This window comes from Lactuca virosa, chromosome 5 (assembly GCF_052849685.1).
Source record: "Lactuca virosa cultivar CGN04683 chromosome 5, Lactuca_virosa_CGN04683_v6, whole genome shotgun sequence".
Classification (NCBI taxonomy): domain Eukaryota; kingdom Viridiplantae; phylum Streptophyta; class Magnoliopsida; order Asterales; family Asteraceae; genus Lactuca; species Lactuca virosa.
The window spans coordinates 447,945,595-447,969,682 of record NC_136430.1 but is presented as its reverse complement, the minus strand read 5'-3'; the positions used below and the strand labels follow the sequence as shown (position 1 = coordinate 447,969,682).

At 34.8% G+C, this 24,088-nt stretch overlaps 1 protein-coding gene across 1 annotated transcript; it reads left to right on the top strand.

Annotated features, from left to right (window-relative positions):
- Positions 1-9,881: 9,881 nt before the first annotated feature.
- Positions 9,882-14,033, top strand: LOC145114340 (uncharacterized). The gene is made up of 13 exons (XM_079050334.1): positions 9,882-10,076; positions 10,150-10,198; positions 10,344-10,433; positions 11,154-11,231; positions 11,415-11,489; positions 11,668-11,720; positions 11,793-11,943; positions 12,077-12,187; positions 12,333-12,459; positions 12,908-13,014; positions 13,139-13,277; positions 13,368-13,420; positions 13,755-14,033. The coding sequence occupies exons 1-13, from the start codon at positions 9,991-9,993 to the stop codon at positions 13,836-13,838; spliced, it is 1,203 nt and encodes a 400-aa protein (XP_078906460.1). The 5' UTR covers positions 9,882-9,990; the 3' UTR covers positions 13,839-14,033.
- Positions 14,034-24,088: the final 10,055 nt, after the last annotated feature.

Genomic DNA, 24,088 nt, shown 5'->3' with positions numbered 1-24,088 from the left:
GTGTGCAATGCAGTCATCCCGAGCTCTTCCCCTTGGAACTGGAATTACCTGAAACATAAACCGAAAACCGTAAGCACAAAGCTTAGTGAGTTCCCTAAAATACCACATACCAGTCATAAAACACATAATGAGCCACGCCCAAAGACTATAACGAGCCCCGCCCTAACTCGCATAACGGGCCCCGCCCACATACAATTCATAATATATAACAAGTAATAGCATACACGATAATCATTGGGCCCCGCTCAGTAAACATACAAGCACATACACATACTAGTGTCACACAAACAATGAGTATTCTAACATATCGGATCATGGGTCGGCATTGATGCCTTCGACCCGCTATACATGGTGAGGGAACTCACCTCGACTGCTGAATCTCACTGAAAAAAATCCATGGTTGTTGGTCCAACGAATCCCCGAGCTATCAATATAAAATGACACCCAGTTTACTTTTTAGTCTCAAACCATGACCAACAATCCATACTTGGGGTAAAAAGACCATTTTACCCCTTGCCTAGTTTGGTCCAAGACTAAGGCCCAAACTCCCCATTTACAAGGCCCAAAACCAAGTAATCTGTAACATCCTTAAACATGACCCAAAAAATTCATTTTTTATTTAAGTAAAAACAACATTCCCAAAACATTGTTCATACATCCCAATAAAATAAGTATGTCAAACATCATGAAAATCAGAGTATGTCCCATAAACAGAATCCATATGGTGTGTGCGATGCAGTCAACCCGAGCTCTTCCCCTTGGAACCGGAAGTACCTGAAACATAAACTAAAAACCGTAAGCACAAAGCTTAATGAGTTACCCAAGATACTGCATACCATACATATCATATAACAGGCCCCTTCCACTGAGATACGGGCCCTGCCCACACTCGCATAACGGGCCCCGCCCACACTCGCATAATGGACCTCACCCACACTAGCATAACGAGCCCCGCCCAATAAACATACATATACAAGCAGTCAAGCACATACAGGTATCATACATACAACAAGTATATCAACATAACTGATCAAGGGTCAGCTTTGGTGCCTTAGACCCGCTAAACCCAGTGAGGAAACTCACCTCGAATGTTGAGTCTCACTGCAATAAATCCCTAATTGCTGCCCTGACGACTCCTCGAGTTAACAGTACATAATACACCAATTAACACTTGGGTTCCATTCTATATTCAATAATCCATTATTGGGGTAAAATGACCATTTTACCCCTGACCTAATATGATCCAAGACCAAGGCCCAAAGCAACCTGTTCCTCTAAGGCCCATTTATGGCCCAATTTTCCAAATTGTGCCCAAACCCCTAATACAGGCCTTACCCCTAGTCCCAATAAACTTCCTTAGTCCAAAGGCTCGATTTCAGATGACGCACTAAGGCCCAAAACAACAATGTCTAAAGAAATAGCCAAAGGCCCAAAAGCCGCAAAGCCCAATCACTGAGTACACAGGGCGTATTCAACTGTACACTAAGCGTACACGCTGCATGGCTTGTACGATACGCGTACGAAATTGTACGCCCATCGTACTCACCCATTAAGCCATTTCTCCAATAAGCTCTTAAATACTTAAGTCCAAAGGTCCCAATCACAGATCTGAGTCTCGTGCAACATCTTAAACCATAAAAGTCATAAACTTGGTGGCTTTGCATGCCCCAAATGAACCCAAACCCGAAATACGACACTCTACTTCCATAAAATGAACTCAAACTCATGCATGTATGGTTTATAAGCTTCAAAGATGGCAACTTTATGACTCTAGGACCAAAAGAACACCAAAAGTAGCAACTCTAAGCTTCAGAAATGACAATAATCCACAAGATCTCATCTATGGGACCAAAAAGGGTCCAAAAACTCAAACAAAGGAGATCTAAGCTATAAACAACAAGTTATGAGCTTTATACCTCAAATGAGTGCCAAAAGATGATGGTAACATGGATCTTCAAGCTCAAGCTCCAACAAATCTTCTTTACCAACTTCTTCTTCTTCCTTCCAAGGCACCAAACTACCAAAAATACACTCCACAAGGTCAAGAACACACCAATATTCTATAGGGTTTGATATTAGGGTTTCTGGACAATAGAGGCTGATAAGGAGGCTAACACTTGGAACTTAATGACATTATATAGGGCTTGAACCCTCGAAACTAGGGTTTTGAGTATGATTACGTACGCTGCACGTACCACCTTTTACGTTGCACGTACGTGCATGCCTCTGCGTTTCTTGTGATCCATTTACACCCCGCGTACACCAGGCTTATGCCCTGCGTACGTCCGCGACTAAGCCCACACATAAAAGCCCAATCCACTAAGCGCAATACAACTTAACTGATTTAGACAATTAAATAAATAATTAAATAGTTATTTCCTTAGAAGCATCAGGTTATATAATCATTTAAAGTCCATTTATGGCCCAATTTTCCAAATTGGGCTCAAACCCTTTCATGGGCCTTACCCTAAAGCCCAATAACTTTTCCTAGTCCAAAACACTTGTTCTCAGATGGCCCAACAAGGACCCAAGCATCCAAGCCCAATAAAATGGTCCAAACTTAAAGCCCAAAACGCTAAGCCCAACAGACTGAGTACGTAGGGCGTACTCAGTTGTACGCTAAGCGTACTTGCTAAAAGACTTGTACGCCGTGCGTACAGACTTGTACGCCCAACGTACTCACCCAATAAGCCAATATCCACATTAAGCACTTAATGCTTAAGACCAAAAGCCCAAAACACATATCTTAGCCCTAATAAACGTTTAGAACTATAAAGTCACTGATTTGGTGACTTTGCATGCCCCAAAAGATCCCAACTTCAAGATATAACATTTTACTTTCACAAATGGGCATAAAATTATGCATGGATGGATCTAAACCTTAAAGGTGACAACTTTATGCATCAAGAACCTCAGAAACACCAAGAGTAGCAACTTAAAGCTCCTGGAGTGGTATCAAACCACTAGATCTTATTCTTGGGGCCAAAAGGGACCAAAACTCACAAATGATAGATCTAAGCCACTAATGAGCAAGTTCAAAGCTTTTTACCTCAAACAAGATGGAAATGAAGCAAATAAACGAGATCCACAAGCTCTTCCTTGAGCCACCACCTGACACCAAGCTTCTACGTCTTGAATATGAACCAAAACACACCAAAATGAACACAATAAGCTCAAAACACAAGGGGGGGGGGGGGCTTAGGGTTTCGTGCTTGAGGCTATAGGGACAATGGAGGATGAGAAATGAGGGTTTCATGGTCCATAATGCTGTTTATATAGTGCCCAACCCTGAAAATTAGGGTTTTTAAATGACTCACGTACGCCCCGCGTACATACACGTACGCCTAGCGTACGTGTTCGGAGTCACGATCCTGCCTCGCATGACTACGCTAACGTACCATGTGGTACGCCCCGTGTACTCGCTTTACAGCTTGTACGCTAAGCATACCATATGGTACGCCCCGCGTACAACTCAAAGACCAAAAAAATGAAACATTAATAACAATAAGGGCAATGAAGAAACTTACTGGGATTCAAGTGTTACAGCGTACGTGGGAGAACGCAGGGTGTACTCCAGCCTATTTGAAACCCTAATATTTAGGGTTTTACCCTTATATAAGCTCGTTATGTCCCTTGAGCCTTGCCTCTTATCAACCTTCATATCTCCTAAACCCTCCTCTCGACCCTTAGCCCCCATTTTAGCGTTCTTGAGCTCTTGTGAAGAATATTAGTGTTTTCTTGTGAATTTTAAAGAGATAGAAGGTCAATGAAGACTCATTTCTTGGAGTAAAGCTTAGAGATCCAGAGTTGTCACCTTTTTTGTAAGTTATTGAAGGTAAAAAGTTCTTAGCTTGTCATCTCTTTGTGTAGATCTAGTTTGGGGTGATTAATGGCTTATTTTAGTTCCTTTGGTTTGTCCTTGTGAGTAAAAGTCACTGCAGGAGCTTAGTACATTTTAGATATATGCATAAAAATGTCACCTTGATGGGTTTTGTTCATCCATGCAAAGTTGATATCTTACTTTATGGGGCTAAAATGCTAAAATTGGACCTTGGGGTGTTTTTATCCATACAAAGGCTTAAAGCATTTGACTTTATGGGTTAGGACTTTAATATGATGACATATTGTGGACTGGATGATAAGGTCTGAAGTGATTAAGTCATTTGGCCAAAGGTTTGGGATCAGGCCAGTACGCGGGGCGTACTCCTGAGTACGCTGAGCGTACTGGCTGCGAACCCGTTTATGAATCGATCACGTATGCAAGGCGTATGAGCCTGGTACGCCGAGCGTACGCTAGACTGTATGTCGAATGAGTTGTAGGCTTGGGTCTTTGGGCTATGCTTCATTTGGGCTTGGCCCCTTAACTCCTATGGATAATTTCTGGACTTTGGGCTTTCTTAGATTGGGCCATATTAGGCTATAGGTGCCATTTAGGAAATTGGGCCTTTAGGGAGCAAATGGGTTGGGCCTTGTTTTAGGCCAAGTAGCAAAAAAGGGTAAAATGGGCTTTTACCCTGGATGTTGGACAAGTGATCTAGATACTTGATTTTGGATTAAGATCTAACTATTACTTGGATATTCCTGATGATGATAGCGCGGGGATTTTCCGGATCAACAGACCGCGGTTTTATCTGAGAGATTCGACAGTTTGAGGTGAGTTTCCTCACTGTGTTTAGCGGGTCGAAGGCACCAATGCCGGCCCATGGTTTATTATCCTTAGTATGCTAGTTGTCTGTGTGACTCTGCATGTATGTTTTATGATATGTTTATCGGGTTGTGCCTAATGATTATATTGTATGCTATTTATCTTTGTGATTTTTGTATGTGTTTATATGTTTGTATGTATACCGGGCGGGGCCTGATAACTGACAGATCTGTTCCGAGCGGGGCCTGATGACGGGTGGGGCCTATTATATGTCTGATATGTATGGTATGTGGTATTTTGGGGAACTCACTAAGCTTTGTGCTTACGGTTTTCAGTTTATGTTTCAGGTACTTCTGGTTCGAAGGGGAAGAGCCCGAGATGATAGCAGCGCACACACCACATTGTTCCACATTTTATGTTACTCTGATGTACTTGGATGTTTATTGATACACTCTGATTCACCATGGTTTCTATGATGTTGTTTTGGATAATGGTTTTATTAATTTAAAAATCAAAATTTTTAGTCTTAATTTTTGGGACGTTACACATTGAGTGGAGTTCCTAATGTATCTAACGACCCTTTGCATACATTTAATACTAGATTGGTGTTGATCAAACTCATCCCTAACAATAAGGTTAAGGATGTGAGCCATATACCCTCCGTGTAATGAGCTTCATGAAACATGGAAATGGAGAAATTTAGTTTGAATATGGGAAGGAAGTGCTTACGAGTTCATTGCCAATTTTTGCAAATTTGGTCTCCGATTTGGCCCTCTCATTCCCGATTTCGTTTCAAGTACCTCTAATTTGGTCAAGTGGTGGAGGTTGTTAAAGACCTAAGAGCCGACACAAATAAAGGAGACGACGGCTACTACGATTTACCGATGGTCCGGGTGAGGGTTGGCATCGCAACAAGTGGTGGTGGCAACAAGTGTAGTGACTATGCGAATGGAAGGAAGAGGTGATTGTTGTGACAATTTTTGCGATTTTCCGGCGAGGTGGATGGGTTTTTGTGGCTAGCGCTTTTCCGACAAGAGAGAAGACGGGTTGTGGTTGGTCGGCGGCTAGGTGTAACGGAGGCGAAGTAAGAAGACAGGCGACTGACGGCAGGTGGTTGATGGTAGACGGGATGCTGAGAATCAAGGTGGATGGAGAAGGAAACGAATAAGGGAATGGGTAGGTTTAGGGAGAAAAGTCTAGAGAAGAAACAATCTAGTTTTGGTTTGAGAGAGAGGGAGGGAGAGAGAGAGAGAGAGAGAGAAGGTATTTTATTTTTGTTTTTTTAATTGTTGGTAATAAAACAAAAATGGGAAATTCAATAATAAGGGGCAAAATCGTCTTTACAAAAAAGTTCAAACCAAATTGGACCAAACTCATAAGAAAATGAAACTTTTGAACCACTGGTGCTAATCCAATTTTTTTTTTGGCCAAACATGCGAGTTTTGACATACCATTGGGACCATTCTTGCAATTTTGTCTTTTTGTAATATGTAAAAAAACAACAATAATGTTTTTTGATATATATATATATATATATATATATATATATATATATATATATATATATATATAGGGCTTGGGGAATATGTGGCTATTATGTACCTAATATTAGGTATAGAACCATCAAAAACTACATAATTTTAACAAAATTCAATCGAATATCTCTACCATATTTCTTGTATTCCCTATTAGAGCTTATATTAGACTTTGTATATATTTTTATGGAGTTTTATAAGTTTAATTTTGGACCGCAAACCGTGTATAAGAATATTTTACCAACTATATGTAGTTCGGTATATTAAAAATTATTATAGAAAACTATAGTGAAAGATTGAAATTGTTCATTAAAAACCCGATAAACCTCTTCCTATAATCCATAAAAAAAAACAATGCAAGTATACATAAGGTATGTGTCGGAGGAAGTTATGAGGTTTCTACTAGAGGTCTAATAAAAAACACATTCGAAATACATAGATGGTGGAGATGAATTACAAACTAAAAACTAATATGAGTTCAAAAGCAATAGGAAGAAGCTCACACTGAAAAAGAAAATTGTGTTTTTTAATCAAAATGAAGTCAATTTAGATGGTTCTATACCTAATATTACATAATGACAGCAACATATTCACTTTTCCTATATATATATATATATATATATATATATATATATATATATATATATGTGTGTGTGTGTGTGTGTGTGTGTGTGTGGAGTGGTTCAAATGAGAACCAAAAAGATTAAGAACTCTAAGAACCTTCATTTTATAGTTATTAAACATGTATTTTTTTTTGTCTTTTCTGGTAAAAAAAGGGCAAATTCGTAATTTTTTTATAGTTTAATATTTTCATTTATAGTTTAACACCATATATATATATATATATATATATATATATATATATATATATATATATATATATATTACATAATTTAATACAGTCTATTACAATTTAATAGAAAAAATTCACAACTTAATACAATTCATTTTACAATAGTTAAAAAAATCAACGAAGTCAAACTCGAACTCTACCATCACCACCCATTACAACATGTTGCCACCACGTACTTGTGTCACCGTTGCAACTATCCTTCCTTTCAAATCAGATCTGCATGCATATAAAGTCATGTATTGACAGCTTATATACTACATTCACAGTTTAATAAACATATTAATTCATTTATTTAGAGTTTAATGCAAAACTATTCTAAAACTACTACATTCTTACATATTTATACAACACAAAAAATAAATATATTTGCAAGAAAATTCATACAAACATTCATACATAAATAATTCTTAATTTAACTCAAAATTAATAAAAAAAAGTTGCAGCTTAATACAATTCACAGTTTAATATAGTCAGTTCACAGTTTAATACATAAAATTCACCACTTAATACAATAAATTCACAGTTTAATGTACATAAATGTTATATTCTTAACTTAAAACTTACGTTTATACCTATAGATATGGACAGTCAATTCACAAATTAATACAATCAATTCATAGCTTAAAACGGTGAATTCACAATTTAATATACACAATTCACCGTTTAATATAATAAATTCACAGTTTAATACACAAAATTCACAACTTAATACAGTTAATTCACAATTTAATACACAAAGTTGACAACTTAAAATAATAAATTCACAGTTTAATATACAAAAATATATATATTAGCAACCATATTCTCAACTTAAAACTTATATTTATACGTTTATATGTAGAGACATTTCTATGTATTAAAATGCGAATTTTTTATATTAAGTTGTGAATAAAATTCAAAGCATAATACACAAAATTCACAATTTAATACACTACATTGACACCTCATTTACATGTATAAAATTCAGATGTGGATAAAAAAAATTAGAATTCACAGTTTAATAAAACATTTCAGACACTAGTTCAATGCTTAATTTAATATTTCAAACACTAAAATTCACAACATAATGCATCAAAAAATCAGAGATCATAGTATAATACACACTTCTGACACAAAGTCACAACTTAATATAAAATTTTAATTACTTATTCATAACTTAAAAACTTACAGATCTCGTTGAGGCATTTCATCAAATACATTGTGTGTTTATTGTTTTTAGATATGTTGTGATTTACAGATCTAAGATTCTCATGTTCCTTAGAGTCTTCGGATATTCCAGATTTAAGTTTGTCACCTTATAGATCATTGTCGGAGCAGATCTGAAGCAACGTGAAGGCGGTGTTTGGAGGAGAAAATGACGGTTATAGTGGAGCATAAGCGAAAGGATGAGGAGGCGGAGGTGGTGGAACATATCTGATACAGTTTGTTTATTCTATCAGTAGAAGGCAACAGTGGGGGGGGGTAGGTGAATGTGATGTAGCCGTCGATGTGTATCCGTCGTCTACGACGATGTTGACGCTATCAGATCTGAAGAAATCACACCAAAAACAACATATATGATCAGATTAGATTGACATCGGAAAATCGTAGATCTGAAAGTGTTGGTTGCAGATCTGAAGGCGGTGGTTCCAGATTTGAAGGTGGTGGTTCCAGATATGAAGGCGTCAGTTCTAGATCTGAAAACGGCGGTAGGAAGCCCTTCCGCCTTTTACAGCGGAAGCCCGGGTTCGAGCTCCTTTACAGGGCAAACCCTCACCCTTTTTAATGGCATTCCAAAGGAAAATTTTATTAAATGAACATTAAATGTTACACATGTCAATATTTAATTGGGTAGGAAGATTTGTAGAAACAAAAAGTAGGAGGATATTTAATTTCTCTTAAGGGTTTTGTAATCATTTCATGTACAGCAGGTACTAAATCCGAAACACATGCTATAAGGTAGCCCTGTTGAAAATACCCGTTACCCGAATTACCCGCCCGATTTTTTCGGGTATCGGGTCGGGTTAATCGGGTTAATTTTTCGGCTATTTGGGTAACCCGATTTTTTTTTCAGGTCGGGTAAAGGGTAAGATTGTTGGGTTTCAGGTATACCCGATTACCCAAAATTTTTGTAACAATTATTACTATTATTATTATTATTTTCAGGTGTGCAAAATCACATGTTTTTGATCCACTACTTCATCTGCTTCACCCTTTTAGTTCACAATCCTCAAGGAATAAACGAAGCAACTTTGTAGGGACCGAAAGGTTTGGTGGGACATTCTTTGACAGATGTTGCTTCCGCATCATATTTCTATTATTAAAGGACCACACTGGAATTTGAATCAAGAACTCCAAATCATGATATTTCGTTGGGTATTTAGGATAACAAGTGGGTTGATTGGGTGTTGTAGATAAAGATGAAAATAAATAAACTGTAAATGCGATTCAAACAATAAAGATATGAATGCATAGTGCATACTAATTACTTAAGAAAATGATGCGATTCAACAATAAAGATATGAACGCATAGTGCATACTAATTACTTAAGAAAATGATCACTATGCAAATAGTATTTATTCAGTAAAAAAAAATTATATATTTTCGGGTATTACCCGAATTATCCGAACCCGACACACTACTCGAATTACCCAAACCCGAATCACCCGAATTAAATTTGGGTCGGGTAACGTGTAATTTTTGTATTATGAAAAACCCGAATTACCCGAAACCCGAAAAATTTACCCGATCAACAATGGTCCGAATTTAAAAAATAGTTAGGGACGAAACGCATAGACTAACCCAAACTAAAGGGACTATTCATGTAATTTACCATAGATAAACAAGAGGTTTTGGAGTGTAGTTGGTGAAATAGGATGACCGATGTGACTTGCTCTGTTCCTCCCCTCCATTTGTGATTTTTTTCAGGCAAAATCGGTTACTCTGAGGCGAGACGCACCAACGCACAAGGCTGACAATGACAGCCATATTCTCTACCAGTACTAGTGCCATGCTCCCGAGTTTCATCTCCTATTCTTCACGCTCCTCCTCCACGACCCTCAGGTATCCTTCTTCACTCTCTCCTCGCATTATTCAATTCAATTCCGGTATACAAACTCATTGGAAAGATATTCAGGGCAAACATGTCGTCGTCTCCGTCGAGTCAGTCTGATAGTCCTGTCGTGGTACGTATTTCCACTTGCTGCTTTCTCATATATGGCAGTACAAGCAAATATGAGCCTGCAATTAATGTGGATAGTTATAGTTGTTTGATTAATAATCACGATACATGTTAATTATGATTGGATATTTATGGTGTTAACAACACAGCTTGGATTTGGTGGTGTTTCGGTGGATCTCTTGGCGACTGTGGCTTCTTTTCCCAACCCCGACGACAAGATCAGAAGCACCAGCATGAAGGTAATAAATAATCTAGGTGATCCATTACACCATTTGTTGCTTTAGAGTTTATATCGGTACTGATAATGCTTGATACAACAGCTCGTTAATCAATCAAATTAAGTCAAGTTTTGTGACTTCGATTACTGGATCTATTATTTGGGGATTTGGAAATTGTGATATTAGTGATGCTTTTTACCTTTGTATGTATGCAATTAATAGCTTATTTTTTTAGTGAAATCCGCGGCTATTGCAGAATTTGCAGTGCAAACTTATCCATAATCACTAACATTCAACAGTCTATTTGATCTTATTACCACTGTTTTCTTCTGTAAACAGGTGTTTAAGTTTCCATTGAAATTCTTCTATCAGCTTTATCTGAAATTCTTGGATTTTAGCTCTTTGAAACTGTCATGCTTCTTTTCTACTTCACGTTTTAATCAAGGGTGCTTGATTTAATTTGCTTCTTTTTGTCGGTCTTTATTAGTCCAAATTTGGTTGAGGTTTATGATATTGTTGTCTAACAGGCAAACTAGTTGTAAAGTTATCTACTCCATTGTTCAAATTAATGGTCTTTTTTGGGGGGTGTCAAATAAGTTAAGGAAATCTTGTCAATCATGTTTGCACTTCATTTCAACCATGTCTATCTTTGTTGTAGAGCTGTAGAAGTTTACTGAAAGTCTTGAATTCAGAAGTTGCTCTTTTACTTATAACTTATCATTCACTCAAACTTGTTCTCAGGTTCAAGGAGGCGGCAATGCAGGAAATGCCCTAACTTGTGCAGCTCGTCTAGGATTAAATGCAAGGCTGATATCCAAGGTATGCAAAATGCAGCTTTGATTTGCTGAAAGACTTTACACTAGAACTAGTTATTTCAAGTTGTGGTTTTGTGGCTAGTAGTAAGCTTCCACTATGAGATGGTTTTTTTTTTTGTCTCCTGATTGTGTTAAGACTATCTTAGCCATTCTGAACTGTATTCCATGTGCTCAAATTACTTGTTAGGTTGCCAATGACGCTCAAGGGAGAGGAGTATTGGAAGAATTACAAGTTGATGGTGTAGATATCTCCTTTTTTGTGGTAATGAACATGGCTTTATGAAAATCTTTACCAATACTTATTTCGTTGCACAAACATATATTACAAATAATGTTAAATCACTAGATTGTAAAAAACTCTAGTCATAGTAGCAGGTAGCATAAATCTTTGGATGATTTTGTTACAAGTACATTAAAGCTTACTTTTTTCCTGTTTGCAGGTTTCTGAAGAGGGAAATTCAGCATTTACCTATATCATTGTGGATAATCAAACGTAAGGGTACCTAAATTAGTTTTTTGTTGTACTATTTTTATTTATTTTTTGTTTCAATTCTGCTGTTTCCAGGAAAACTCGAACATGCATTCATACTCCAGGGTGGCCTCCAATGATTCCTTCAGACATATCCAGCTCAACTTTAAAATCAGCATTAGATGGCGTGAAGCTTGCTTATTTTGATGTACGATTGCATGAAACTGCTTTAATTATTGCACATGAGGTAAGTGTTGTGGTTTCTAATCTGCACGAAACTGCAATTTCAAGGCATATTATAGTCAGAAATCAGATGTGTCTTTTGTTATTTAATCATAAATGGAAATAAATGATCCCTGTTAATTGCTCTACCAGTGCAGGCAAATCGGAGGAATATACCTATCTTAATTGATGCTGAAAGGCTAAGGGATGGGTTGGATGATTTTATGTATTTATCTGATTATGTTGTGTGCTCAGCAAAACTTCCACAGGCAAGCTTCCAAATTATCTACCTATAGAGCTCTATTTGCAAAGTTGACAAAATAATTTGATGTTATTTACTTATAGCATATTAGCATAAAGATATATTATAGAATTAGGAATTTATGTTTGTGTATGGCTGCATGTTCCCAACAGGCATGGACTGAAGCTTCAACTGTTCCAAGTGCAATTGTTTCCATGCTGTTAAGGTTGCCAAAGGTCAAATTTGTAATTGTGACTTTGGGTGCAGATGGTTGCATAATGCTCGAGAGAAGTATACCTGGTGCATATAAAATTTAGCTTTAATCACCTTCTCCCTCAATTCTATCTTTCTTTTCCTTTTATCTGTTGGGGATAAGATCATATATAATAACAATTTACTTTTTCATATGTCCCACTTAGTTTGACTTGGTTTCTTGAGAGTTTGACTCAGTTTCTTGAGTGATCTCTTCAACATTTTGGTTTAAATCAACAATACTAAACCATTTGGTAGATAATATGCTTTGCAAATGTCTTAGTATTGCTCTATTGTGTTGATTCTTAACATTATAAAACATTGGAGATTGCTTACAAGAAAAGGAAACTGTTTTTAACTAAGCGAGACACTTTTTAAAAGTATAGTAACTTTTAAAAAAAAAAAGTAGGTTGCTATTTTACGACCTTATCCGTTATCTGTTGGGTAGCATTCTAGCCTCAACGGTGACAGCTCAGCTTCTGATGTTCACTTTCAGGCTCAACAGACAACAGTGAAGCTGAAGAAATGGATGTAGACAATTTAGTTGAAGTATTGAAGCAGAAAATCGATACTAGCAAAGCTGCTCCTACTTGTGTTTCATCTGTAAGCTTCCTTTTCACACATTAACAAATCAAAACATGGATATGCATAAATTGGTAAAAAAAAAAAAAAAGTCTAGTTTTTTCTTCTCATGTAATTATTTTCATTTTACTTTTACAATATATAGGATGTTGTAAGATTCCAAGGCAAGGGCGTTGGGAGTGCCTGTGGTAGGCTATTTCTCGGAACAGCTGAGAAGATTCCGGAATCAGAACTTGTGGATACCACAGGTGCTGGAGATGCATTTATAGGGGCTATCCTCTATGGTATGTATATCATATATGTATATGTAACAAAATAGCAACCTACTTTCATCATAAAATCGATAACTCTTGATTTATATATGTTATTTGTAGCTATTTGCACCAACAAGCCACCCGAAAAAATGTTACCATTTGCTGCTCAAGTGGTTAGTATTAAAACTACTCAATCCAGTAGATATCATCAAGAAATAGCAATATACTCTTATTATATGTGTATAATAGCATCCTACTTTCATTTCTTTCTATTACATTATTAAGGTATAAAACTTTATAAAAACTACCTAACCAGTAACTACAACATTGTACCTTGAAAAACCTACCCAGTTTATAACATTGAAAATTGCTTATTCTTTTAATTAGGTATATTTTTTAAAATACAATGTTGTAATAGGAAGAAATGGAAGTATGATGGTATGATAAACAAAGTACATTGCTATTTCTTGCACGAAGGGGGTGTTTTTAATATATTTATGATGACAGGCGGCTATTAGTTGTCGAGATTTGGGAGCTCGGTCGGGTCTGCCACGTCTGTCGCATCCTTTGTTGGCGCCTTTTTTAGGTTAGAGGCCCCTTACAACTACTATGGTGGTGGTGTTGTGAGAAAAATGGGGCCCGACATTCGCCGTGTTTGGCTTTTCTTTCTTGTTTACTTAATTGGACTTTTTTGGACTGATATTCTACTCCTTTTGCCACTTTAGTTTTGTTTGTTGTATCTTTGAGACACAAATGTCATAATTGATAAAACTGTTTGGATGGGTATATTGGTGTCAATGAAACAAAATTTGCAAATAGGGACTTGTTCCGGATCTCTCGTCTCATAATTGATAAAACTGTTTGATCTTACACTGATAAATGGTGACATTTTTGCAACTTTGATAGTCATTTAAGTCGATACTCCTTAATTATATATTAAAAATCAAACTTGTAAGAATTCAGATCATTCTTCCTTGATAAAAAATGGTTCCATCTCTTTTTCTCTCTATAGTTCATATGTACGATTCTTGTTGGTGATAATGAAATTGTTATTTGTATTTCAGATTCAGTGTATTGTGTTAGATTAAGGTTGTCGTATGAATTTAATTTCTTAAGATATTATAACATGACAATGACCCCATTTTTCTTAAGCGAAATATAGGTGGATCTGTTACCACTTGTTCCTGAGTTTTTTGTAAATTCAATAAAGGAAAGGAAAGGAAAATATTGATAGAAAGATAAGGAGGGGAAGAAAAAAATTTCTTATTTCGTGTTCCCGGGTTCGATGGAAATGAAAGAAAAATTTTAAGTTTTTGTGTTCCCGAGTTAGGTGGAAAAAGAAAAGAAAACTAAAAGATTACAATTATATGGCTCCAAAATCATTTTCTTCCCGAATCCACCCAATTTGGGAGGAAAACATGGCTCTAAAATTCTTTCCTTCCCCAAACTTTCCTTCCATCAATTAAACTCGGGAACACAATTTTCCTTCAACATCTCTCACCTTCACTCCATATCCCTCCTTAAATAGAACTCGGGAACAAGACGTAAAGAGTCAACGATAATGTATTATATTTGAACTTCAAGACCAACGTACAACCAGATTCTTTTTCATCTAATTGCAATGAAACTTATAGGCTTTGCGACAGTGATGGCATGTCAAGGCATTCGTTCGCCAAATGCAAATCAATGTCAATCATTCATCAATGACATCGACAAAATATATTGACATCTATCCATATAATGTGATATTATCAATTTTGAAAGACTTACTTTGATAGGTAGGGTGGAGTGGTGTAGTGGGCCAAATATAATATAATAATAATTAATATGTTAATAAATTAAAAATTGTTAATATAAACAAGATAAAAGGTAATTACTAATTAGTAATGGAGTAATTTTGTATTAAGAAAGGACCAACAATATTAGAAAACCTTATTTAATGACAAAAAATGCAACTCAATTCTTTTTATGACTAAAATCGGAAATATCAATTAAACTCAATGACCAAAAATGTAACTTACTCTTTCTTGATTCTGCAATATTACTCCTGCTTCCTGCCACCTCCTTGTTTTACTCTATTTGCTCCTTTTGGTGGCGGTGCACTTTGTCACTTTCCACTCCTTGCACACAACTCACAACCCCTTTTTAGATGCAATTCACGCCTCATTTTATTGCACCTGTTACGTCATTATATTTGTTATTAAGTATGCGTGTCAATTACAATGTTGTAAAGCGCGTCTGCTTTTTTATTTCCTTACGCGTTTTGTCTTGGATTGTCTGTCAAATAAATTCCGTGACACTTTATCCGGCCCTTGTAGAATTTTTTTTCTCTATAAATTTGAAATTCCGTGTAGTTTTGGACAAAATGCAAAAAATATGTTAGATTTAAATTAGAGATGTTATTTGGGTAGGAACTTTACCGAATTGGACCCGAAACCGCGAAGTCAAATAAAACTAATTGGAGGAGCCAAAAACCGGACCAATTAAACCAATACGGGTCTAGTTTGGTACAGGTATTAATCGGTCATGTTCGGTTATTACCCGGATAAACCAAATAACATTTACAATATGGTTAAGGACCGAACACTAAGGGCTTTTCACACAACGGTATCCGATGTTGTCCTCCCTCCTTGAGGTTGAGGGTTCAAGTCTCGCAATGGATATATGTGAAATTTATGAATAGTTTAGGAGTAAAGTAAATTTGTCATTTTAAAAAAAAAAAATTAAGGATCGAATATAACCGAAAAAAATCGAATAAACCGTATTTTTTGGTTTTTTTAAACTTAGATGATTGTTTTGTAATTATTTAAGGTATTAAAAATATAATAAGATATATTTTCGAATATATTAAACTATTTCTATCGTTTGGTTTTACAAGTTTTAAAATAATAATTTTATTTTATTTTTTAACATGTTATGATGTTGCACTTAAATGTTAACTCATATCAATTCATTTATAAATAATCATGATTGATTATAGATAACTATAAGTTATATACATCCAAACCTTGAAATATAGTTATGAAAGCAATATATTAAACACTAATAATTAAACACCAAACAATCCATATAAGTATATGAGTTAAACACTAAACATTAAACCCCAAACTAAAATATGAAATAACCCTAAAATGCATACCCGAAAACCGAACCAAATAGTTTATTCGGTCGTAATTCAATCTAGTTTCTTTAGAACCGCTTAAACAGTTATTTGAGAAACCTGGACCGAAATACCCAAGAACCGAATAAGCCTAAAATACCTACTCAGGAACCGAACATGATAACTTATTTAGTCCTAATTTGGTTCAGGTTCCGGTTCGAATATTCGGTCCAAACGTTCATCCCGATTCAAACAGTATAACTTAAGTTACAAGTAAGATGCTTAAAACAGAGAATTAAAATCAAATAATTAAAATACTAAGATAAAAATATCATGATTGTTAGACTTTATATAAAATTATTATTGTTTAAACTTTTCATATAAAGTTTTATTGAAATCCCACGAAAAAACAACAAAATTTTATTGTTATATTTGATTAAAGTTGTTGGTAATATATATATATATATATATATATATATATATATATATATGGAAAATATTAGAGAACTCAACATATTTTTATCAAATGTTTAAGAAAACCACTACATTATTTTTTTTAGTATGTTAAAACCTTCGTATTTTTTCAAATGTCTAATTTAAAGCTTTGCACTCGATAAACACTAGATAGTCACAAATGTTTGGTAATTGATTCTTATGGGTTTGCTGGCTACATACTATTAGATTAAAATAATTCAAATATATATAAGGGTTTTAACGCACTAATGAAATAATATGTTGGTTTTTTAATGCTTTAGTAAAAACAAATTGAATTTTTCTGAGGTCAAAAAACCTTAAAATAAGACTTTCAAAAATATAGGGGTTTTAGTACACTAAAAAAATACAATGTTTTTTTAAGAATCAGATGAAAATACGTCAGGTGTTTCTAAGGTTTGCAATATATATATATATATATATATATATATATATATATATATATATATATATATATATATATATATATATATATATTGTGACATCCCCAAATTTCTCGGCCAGAAAAGACCGGTTTAATTTATGCTTTTGAAATAATTTCAGAGTAATCATTTGATTAAAAATGTTGCGGAATTTGTTCCCAGAAAAACATAATAAATATGTTATCAAATCATTTCCGAAGAAATGTATTTTATTCACTTAAACCATTGGGATGTCATTGTCAATACAAAAACATAAGCATAAACAAAACTTACATTCATTTACACTAGTGATCTACTTCTCTTTTAATCTCTCAGTGTAAAGCAACTTCGTATCGATACCTGTGATACAAATAAACTGAGTGGGTCAGGCTTGAGAGCCTGGTGAGCATATAGGGTTTTCAACCCACAATAAATAATGAACTTATTAAGTTCTCAATCAACAATAAATTTATTAATTCCATCAACAAAAATAACCCTAATTACCCATTCCCTTTATCCTCACTTTACGTCCCTAAAACAACTATCATAAGGGACCTAGCCTAAGGATTATCACTAGGGGTGACAACATTGCTTTGGGGGTTCCTCAGCAAGTATGTCAAATAAAACAAACATCGGGGTGACAACACTGCTTTCCCTCAGCAAGTTATGTCAAACAAGACATCCTAACATAAAACAACCAACAAGGTGACAACATTGCTTTCCTTCAGCAATTTATGTCAAATAGGCACGAAGTCACATCGTCGCCATGTGCTAGTCCATAGCTCTTATTCATCGACGGTATTTCCCACGGGAGTTTTCCCCCGCAATACATGTCAATGAGTTTTCCATATACTAAGTCCATAGCTCTTATTCATCGACGGTATTTCCCACGGGAGTTCTCCCCCGCAATACATGTCAATGGGTTTTTTCATACAGCTGATGAACATACTTAAGGGGTTTTCCCCAGCCTTACTTGCCCTAAAGGCACTCATGAGGGGAATAGAGTACAGCGAATGAACACTTAAGTCCATTAACACCTACAGGTTACGAGCCTGCTAGTGTTCCACAAACCATTAAAACAGTCCATGGTTGTCATCCATACTCTGCTGAATGACGGGGGTTTTTAGAGTACAGCGAATGAACACTTAAGTCCATTAACACCTACAGGTTACGAGCCTGCTAGTGTTCCACAGACCATCAAAACAGTCCATGGTTGTCATCCATACTCTGCTGAATGACGGGGATCAACGTTGGGTAAGGGCTTTTCTCATATTGCACCACTCACGCCAACATCTGGGTAAAAGCTTTTCCCATATTTCACCACTCACTTTCAACTCATGATCTATATCACTGATCATATCATCTATCCAACTCACCTTTCATCACACACCCACTATTTAACTCATGATCTATATCACTAACTCATGAAGCTAGTCCGATCACTTCATAAAAGAACAAAGACTCCAAAGTTCTTCCAAATAAAAGTATAGGGAAAATACTGATAAAGTACTCACGTACGCTCCCGTACCCCGACACGTAATAGTGTCAAAAGGAAGAACTAATGGATGAACACATAGTTCAAAAACACCTAATGAACATATAGTTCAAACATACGTACCGATTACAAGTCTACTAACGTTCCACTGGGCTATCTAAAATAGTCTGTGACCGTTGTCTATACTCTGCTAGATGACTAGATGATCTTAAACATCGATACCTCTCATCACTTTTATTTCATCACACATCATCTAATTAATCTACCCATGTTTTACCCAACATATTTGTAGATAAAAATATATATACAGTTTAAAACTTGTATAAAACATCAATTCAACAGTCACCTCAAAATAAACAATTAATATATTTACACATAGCACGTATTTTAAGGTAAATACTTCATATATATGTGTAAGGTGAAAGTGACTATACACTCACTTGATTTAATGAACATCGGGCAGCAATTCGTTTCCTAAAACGATCGTTTCTAATAAAACCGGGAGTTTTATTGAGAAACCGGGCTCTGCGAAAGGTCGGGCTTCAAAACCGAAAAGATAAATTTTCCGGGCCTTCGGGCACTTCATGGCGTATTCGGGGGCTTATAATTGATACCGGGGCTTCGGGGGGTGATAATATGAAAGAAATATGAGTTTAGGGGCTAAAATTGACAATTTTCAAAAGTACCCCCAGGAGGTCTCGCACCCTTGTATTTATAGGGTCGAGCCTCCTGATCCAATGGCTGAGAAGTGGCCACGCTCCGCGGATCCGACGGCTCGCAGAGGAGGCTCGCACGAGGGCTGCACGTGGGTCGCACCTGCGAAGGCTCGCTGGCAGTCTCCTATTGGACCGAGGTCTACTGGTCCGAAGCCTAGGCACCGTGGCAGTCAGCGAGGGTTCGGTCTCGTGCTAAGAGGGTACGTGTCGCATGGCTACTGGACCGCTTCGGATAAGGCCATGTGCTCGGATGACTCAGCAGCTTCGCCACGTGGCTTCGTATGAGTCACAGATTTCGGACACGTGTCACATTCTAAGCGAGGGTGACGTGGCAATTATGACTATGCGAATTTTCTCGGTTTTTGTGCAAAAACTTCTAAAATCCATAACTTTCGCATACGAGCTCTGTTTTTGACGTTCTTTATATGCACGCGTAGGTAAAATTACGCTCTACAACTTCTGTTTAGACTTTGTCGGCTAATTTTGACTTTAATTTTTATATTATTATTTTTAACAGACCGGGACAGGAAATCCGTTAAAAATTCATAACTTCTTCATCCGACGTCCGTTTTCGTCAGACTTTTTACCGTTGTGCTACTATTTACGAGACCTTCGATTCTCATTTAGGTCGTGTCGGCTAAAAATCACTCGATCTAAAATTCGAGTTTTTAGCTGTCTACTGCTAAGCTGAAACTTCGAAAAATCATAACTTCGCCATACGAAGTCAGATTTGGGTGTTCTTTTTATACCTACTCTCGGTTTAACGAACACTACGAGTTTCGTTTAGATCACTGAGGCTAAAAAGTAGTTTATCATAAACTCACTTTTTACGACATTCGGCACCGTGCCGGTTTATCGTGAAACTTCAACAGGTCATAACTTCTTCGTTATAACTCGGATTTCGGCATTCTTTATAGATCCGTAATCCTCGTCACGCCCACTACAAGTTTCTTAATAGATATCGGCTTTATCTAAAATTTAATTTTTGACGCTCATTTTTATTCTTAATTAATTAAACCCTAATAATTAAGCATAAAACACATAATTCACATAATATTCACATAATTCCTTTTCATTTCTTCTAAATTAGTTACAAAGGTTAACTTAGACCATTATGTCATTATTAATGCCTATCCTAGAAACACGGGCGTTATATATATATATATATATATATATATATATATATATATATAGTTAGAAGAAACAACCAAACCAAAGAATGACCAAAATAATCTATATAAACATCAAGTAAAGGAAGGGGCTCTACAACAATTGAGACAACACCAAAAGGGAGCAGTACTAAAAACCAAGTAAGTAGAGCATTATAATAAACTCTAAAACGAACCACAACCATGGAGACCAAAACATAGGACCTAACCAGAAAAAGAGCCAAGAGCAAAAAATTTAAAAGTACCGATATAGCAACATAACTTCCAAAGATAACAAACATTTGGAATCCATTAGAAACGACTAACACTGAACAACATAATCCGAGTAAGAATTATGTCATATATACCATAAAAGAAACAACCACAAATGTACTTTAAGGTTCACCATATATTAATACCAAAATTTGAGAAATCTCAAAGGTTACCATTTTCTTTAATTATTCACCTACATAAGAATTTATAAATTAAACACCAACAATTAAATTAAATAAATAAATAACATTTAAGACTAAAATATCTAAATTTTGTTTACAAATGTTAATTCTGTATGCATGTGTCTATTATTTTAGGGTATAAACAACGAATATAATATCAAAGCATGTTTCAACAAAATGTCATAAATACCTAAACATTTTCTGTTCAACAACAACATACCCATAAATAATAATGATTACTAAAATGTTAAAAGTATAACATTTTTCTTTTTTTTGGGGGGCAAATTGATTTAAAGTTTCACACCAGGTACCATCAATAAAGTGATCCACTTTCTTCATTGCCAATAAACTTGTCAATGTTGCGTGTTTCTAAAAATTGTCATATTAAAAACGATTTAATCTACTTGGTATACTAAAGTTATATACACTTCGTATAAACATATTATATAAGGAACATCACTTTTATAACTCTACCATACATACTTGAGAACTTTTTGTCAATGGATTTAAAAAAAACACAAACCTTCATATGTACTAGCAATATCATTTAGGAGTCATGATTTTTTTTAAGATGCGCGCCCATACATATATATATATATATATATATATATATATATATATATATATATATTGTCAATCAAAACACCTTAAAACATGCACAAATGCATCGTTTAGCTTCATGAATAGAAAACGCCCAAAAAAAGCATTTTTGAAAGGTGTACATGTGCATGTAAAAAGTGATATTATTATTATTATTATTATTATTACTTAAAAATGTTTTATCCCGCCAAATCACTTAGACATAATGTTTATTTACATTTGGTGTTCTTTTTGTTAAAAAATGTCATTGGAAAAAACATTCTCAAGGACACAGTGTTCGTAAGTTCCTATTTAATCTTGACCCGAAATCTGTTGTTAGAAACGTGTCCTCATGTTTAAGAAAAGTAGTCCGTCTCATTTGAATATATATATATATATATATATATATATATATATATATATATATATATATATATATATATATATATGGTTCGGTTCCGGTGATTACTCTTTTTTTGGTGAGGACTCGTAAAGACGCCTTAAAAAAATTGAAAAAAATATAAGCCATAAAATCGAGTATAATACTATATTGGAGAGAAAAAAAATTGAGAATTTTTTTTTGGGTCATTAAAATTGAATCATGGATCATAAAAATGATCCATTATTCAATTTTAATGATCCAATTTTTTTTCTTCAATATAGTACTATGTTTGATTTTATGATTTGTATTTTTTAAATTTTTTTTAAGGTGTCCTCACGAGTTCTCACCTAAAAAATATTTATCACATGATCATGTTTCTCTCTCTCTCTATATATATATCTATATATCTATCTCTCTCTCTCTCTCTCTATATATATATATATATATATATATATATATATGTATATATATATATATATATATATATATATATATAGAGAGAGAGAGAGAGAGAGAGAGAGAGAGAGTGAGAGGTAAGTTTCGTTGAGATTAAAAATATCTTGAGATTCAACCTCAGCCATATATTTCAAGTCTGACGCTCTAACCCTCCGACGTACCGGCGCGGCAGGCCTGTTATAATCATAAATGATTATATAGTGTCGTCCGTTCCTTTCTCCTCCGCCCCCATCCCCACCACCACAACCGCCACCGCCACCACCACTACCACCACCTCTGACACCAACCAACCCTACCTCTATCACCTCCGCCACTTATACCACCGCCACCTCTGTCACCACCACCTTTTCTGCCACCAATTGTCATAATCATATATGATTACTTAGTATGTGAACAAACATATTTGTATAATCATTTATGATTACGCATACACTGCTGTTGTCGGTACACCGGAGCGTTAGAGCGGCAAATGAAATGTATGGCTCAGGTTGAATCTCAGGATCTCTAGTTTTTTTTTTAAATCTCAAGTGAACCGTCTATATATATATATATATATATATATATATATATATATATATATATAGAGAGAGAGAGAGAGAGAGAGAGGTAAGTTCAATTGAGAAAATAAAAAAGATTGAGAATGGGGGAATCATTCTCAGCCACTCATTTATTTTTCCCGCAAAAACCTCTATCGTACCAGCGTAAATGAGAAAAGAATAGACATGTGTTTTCCAACAAAACATGTTTCCTTAAACTATGCTAATCATTACCTTAATATATATAAAAACATAGTTTTTTTTTGTTTTAATTTTTAAGAAGCTGTTTTTTATCGAAAAATGAATTTAAATATACCAAAATTCAAGATTTTTTATTCTCTACAAATAGACATCCATATTGATATAGTTTTAAGATAAAATAATTTTTTTTTATATTTTCAGCTATCGTTATTCATAAGTGAATAAAAATGCATTAGGTTTTTACTACGGTATATTCATTATTCACTTATGAATAAAAAGTATGATTAATTTTTTTTACAATTTAAGTATCATTCATATATAAATATAACATATAATAAACATAATATATTCATATTTAAATATTAGACGATGCATTCACTTGTGAATATTACATAGTATATTCACTTGTGAATATTAGATGTTATATTCACTTATGAATATTAGATTATATTTTCATATGTGAATATTACATAGTATTACATGGTATATCACATGTGAATATTACACAGTATATTCACTTGTGAATATTATATGATATATTCACTTATGAATATTACACAGTATATTCACATATGAATAACATACAAACTTGCATGTTTGTTTTGTGTTTTAATAATCATATACTGATTCAGGTGAGAAAACATATTCATATGTGAATATAACGTGGTAATTTAGTTTATGTATTTCATCAAACAGTTGGAGTGCATACAAGTTAACTTTTTTAAAAATATTAAAAACATGACACTTTGACTATTTAAATCTTACAAAATAGTAGATTGATAGAGAATTATATGAAAATTTTCAAAAAAAAAAAAAAACGATTTGATCTTTTTCTAACATTAATTTTGAAGTTTTATTTGATGATCGATGTTGAATGAAT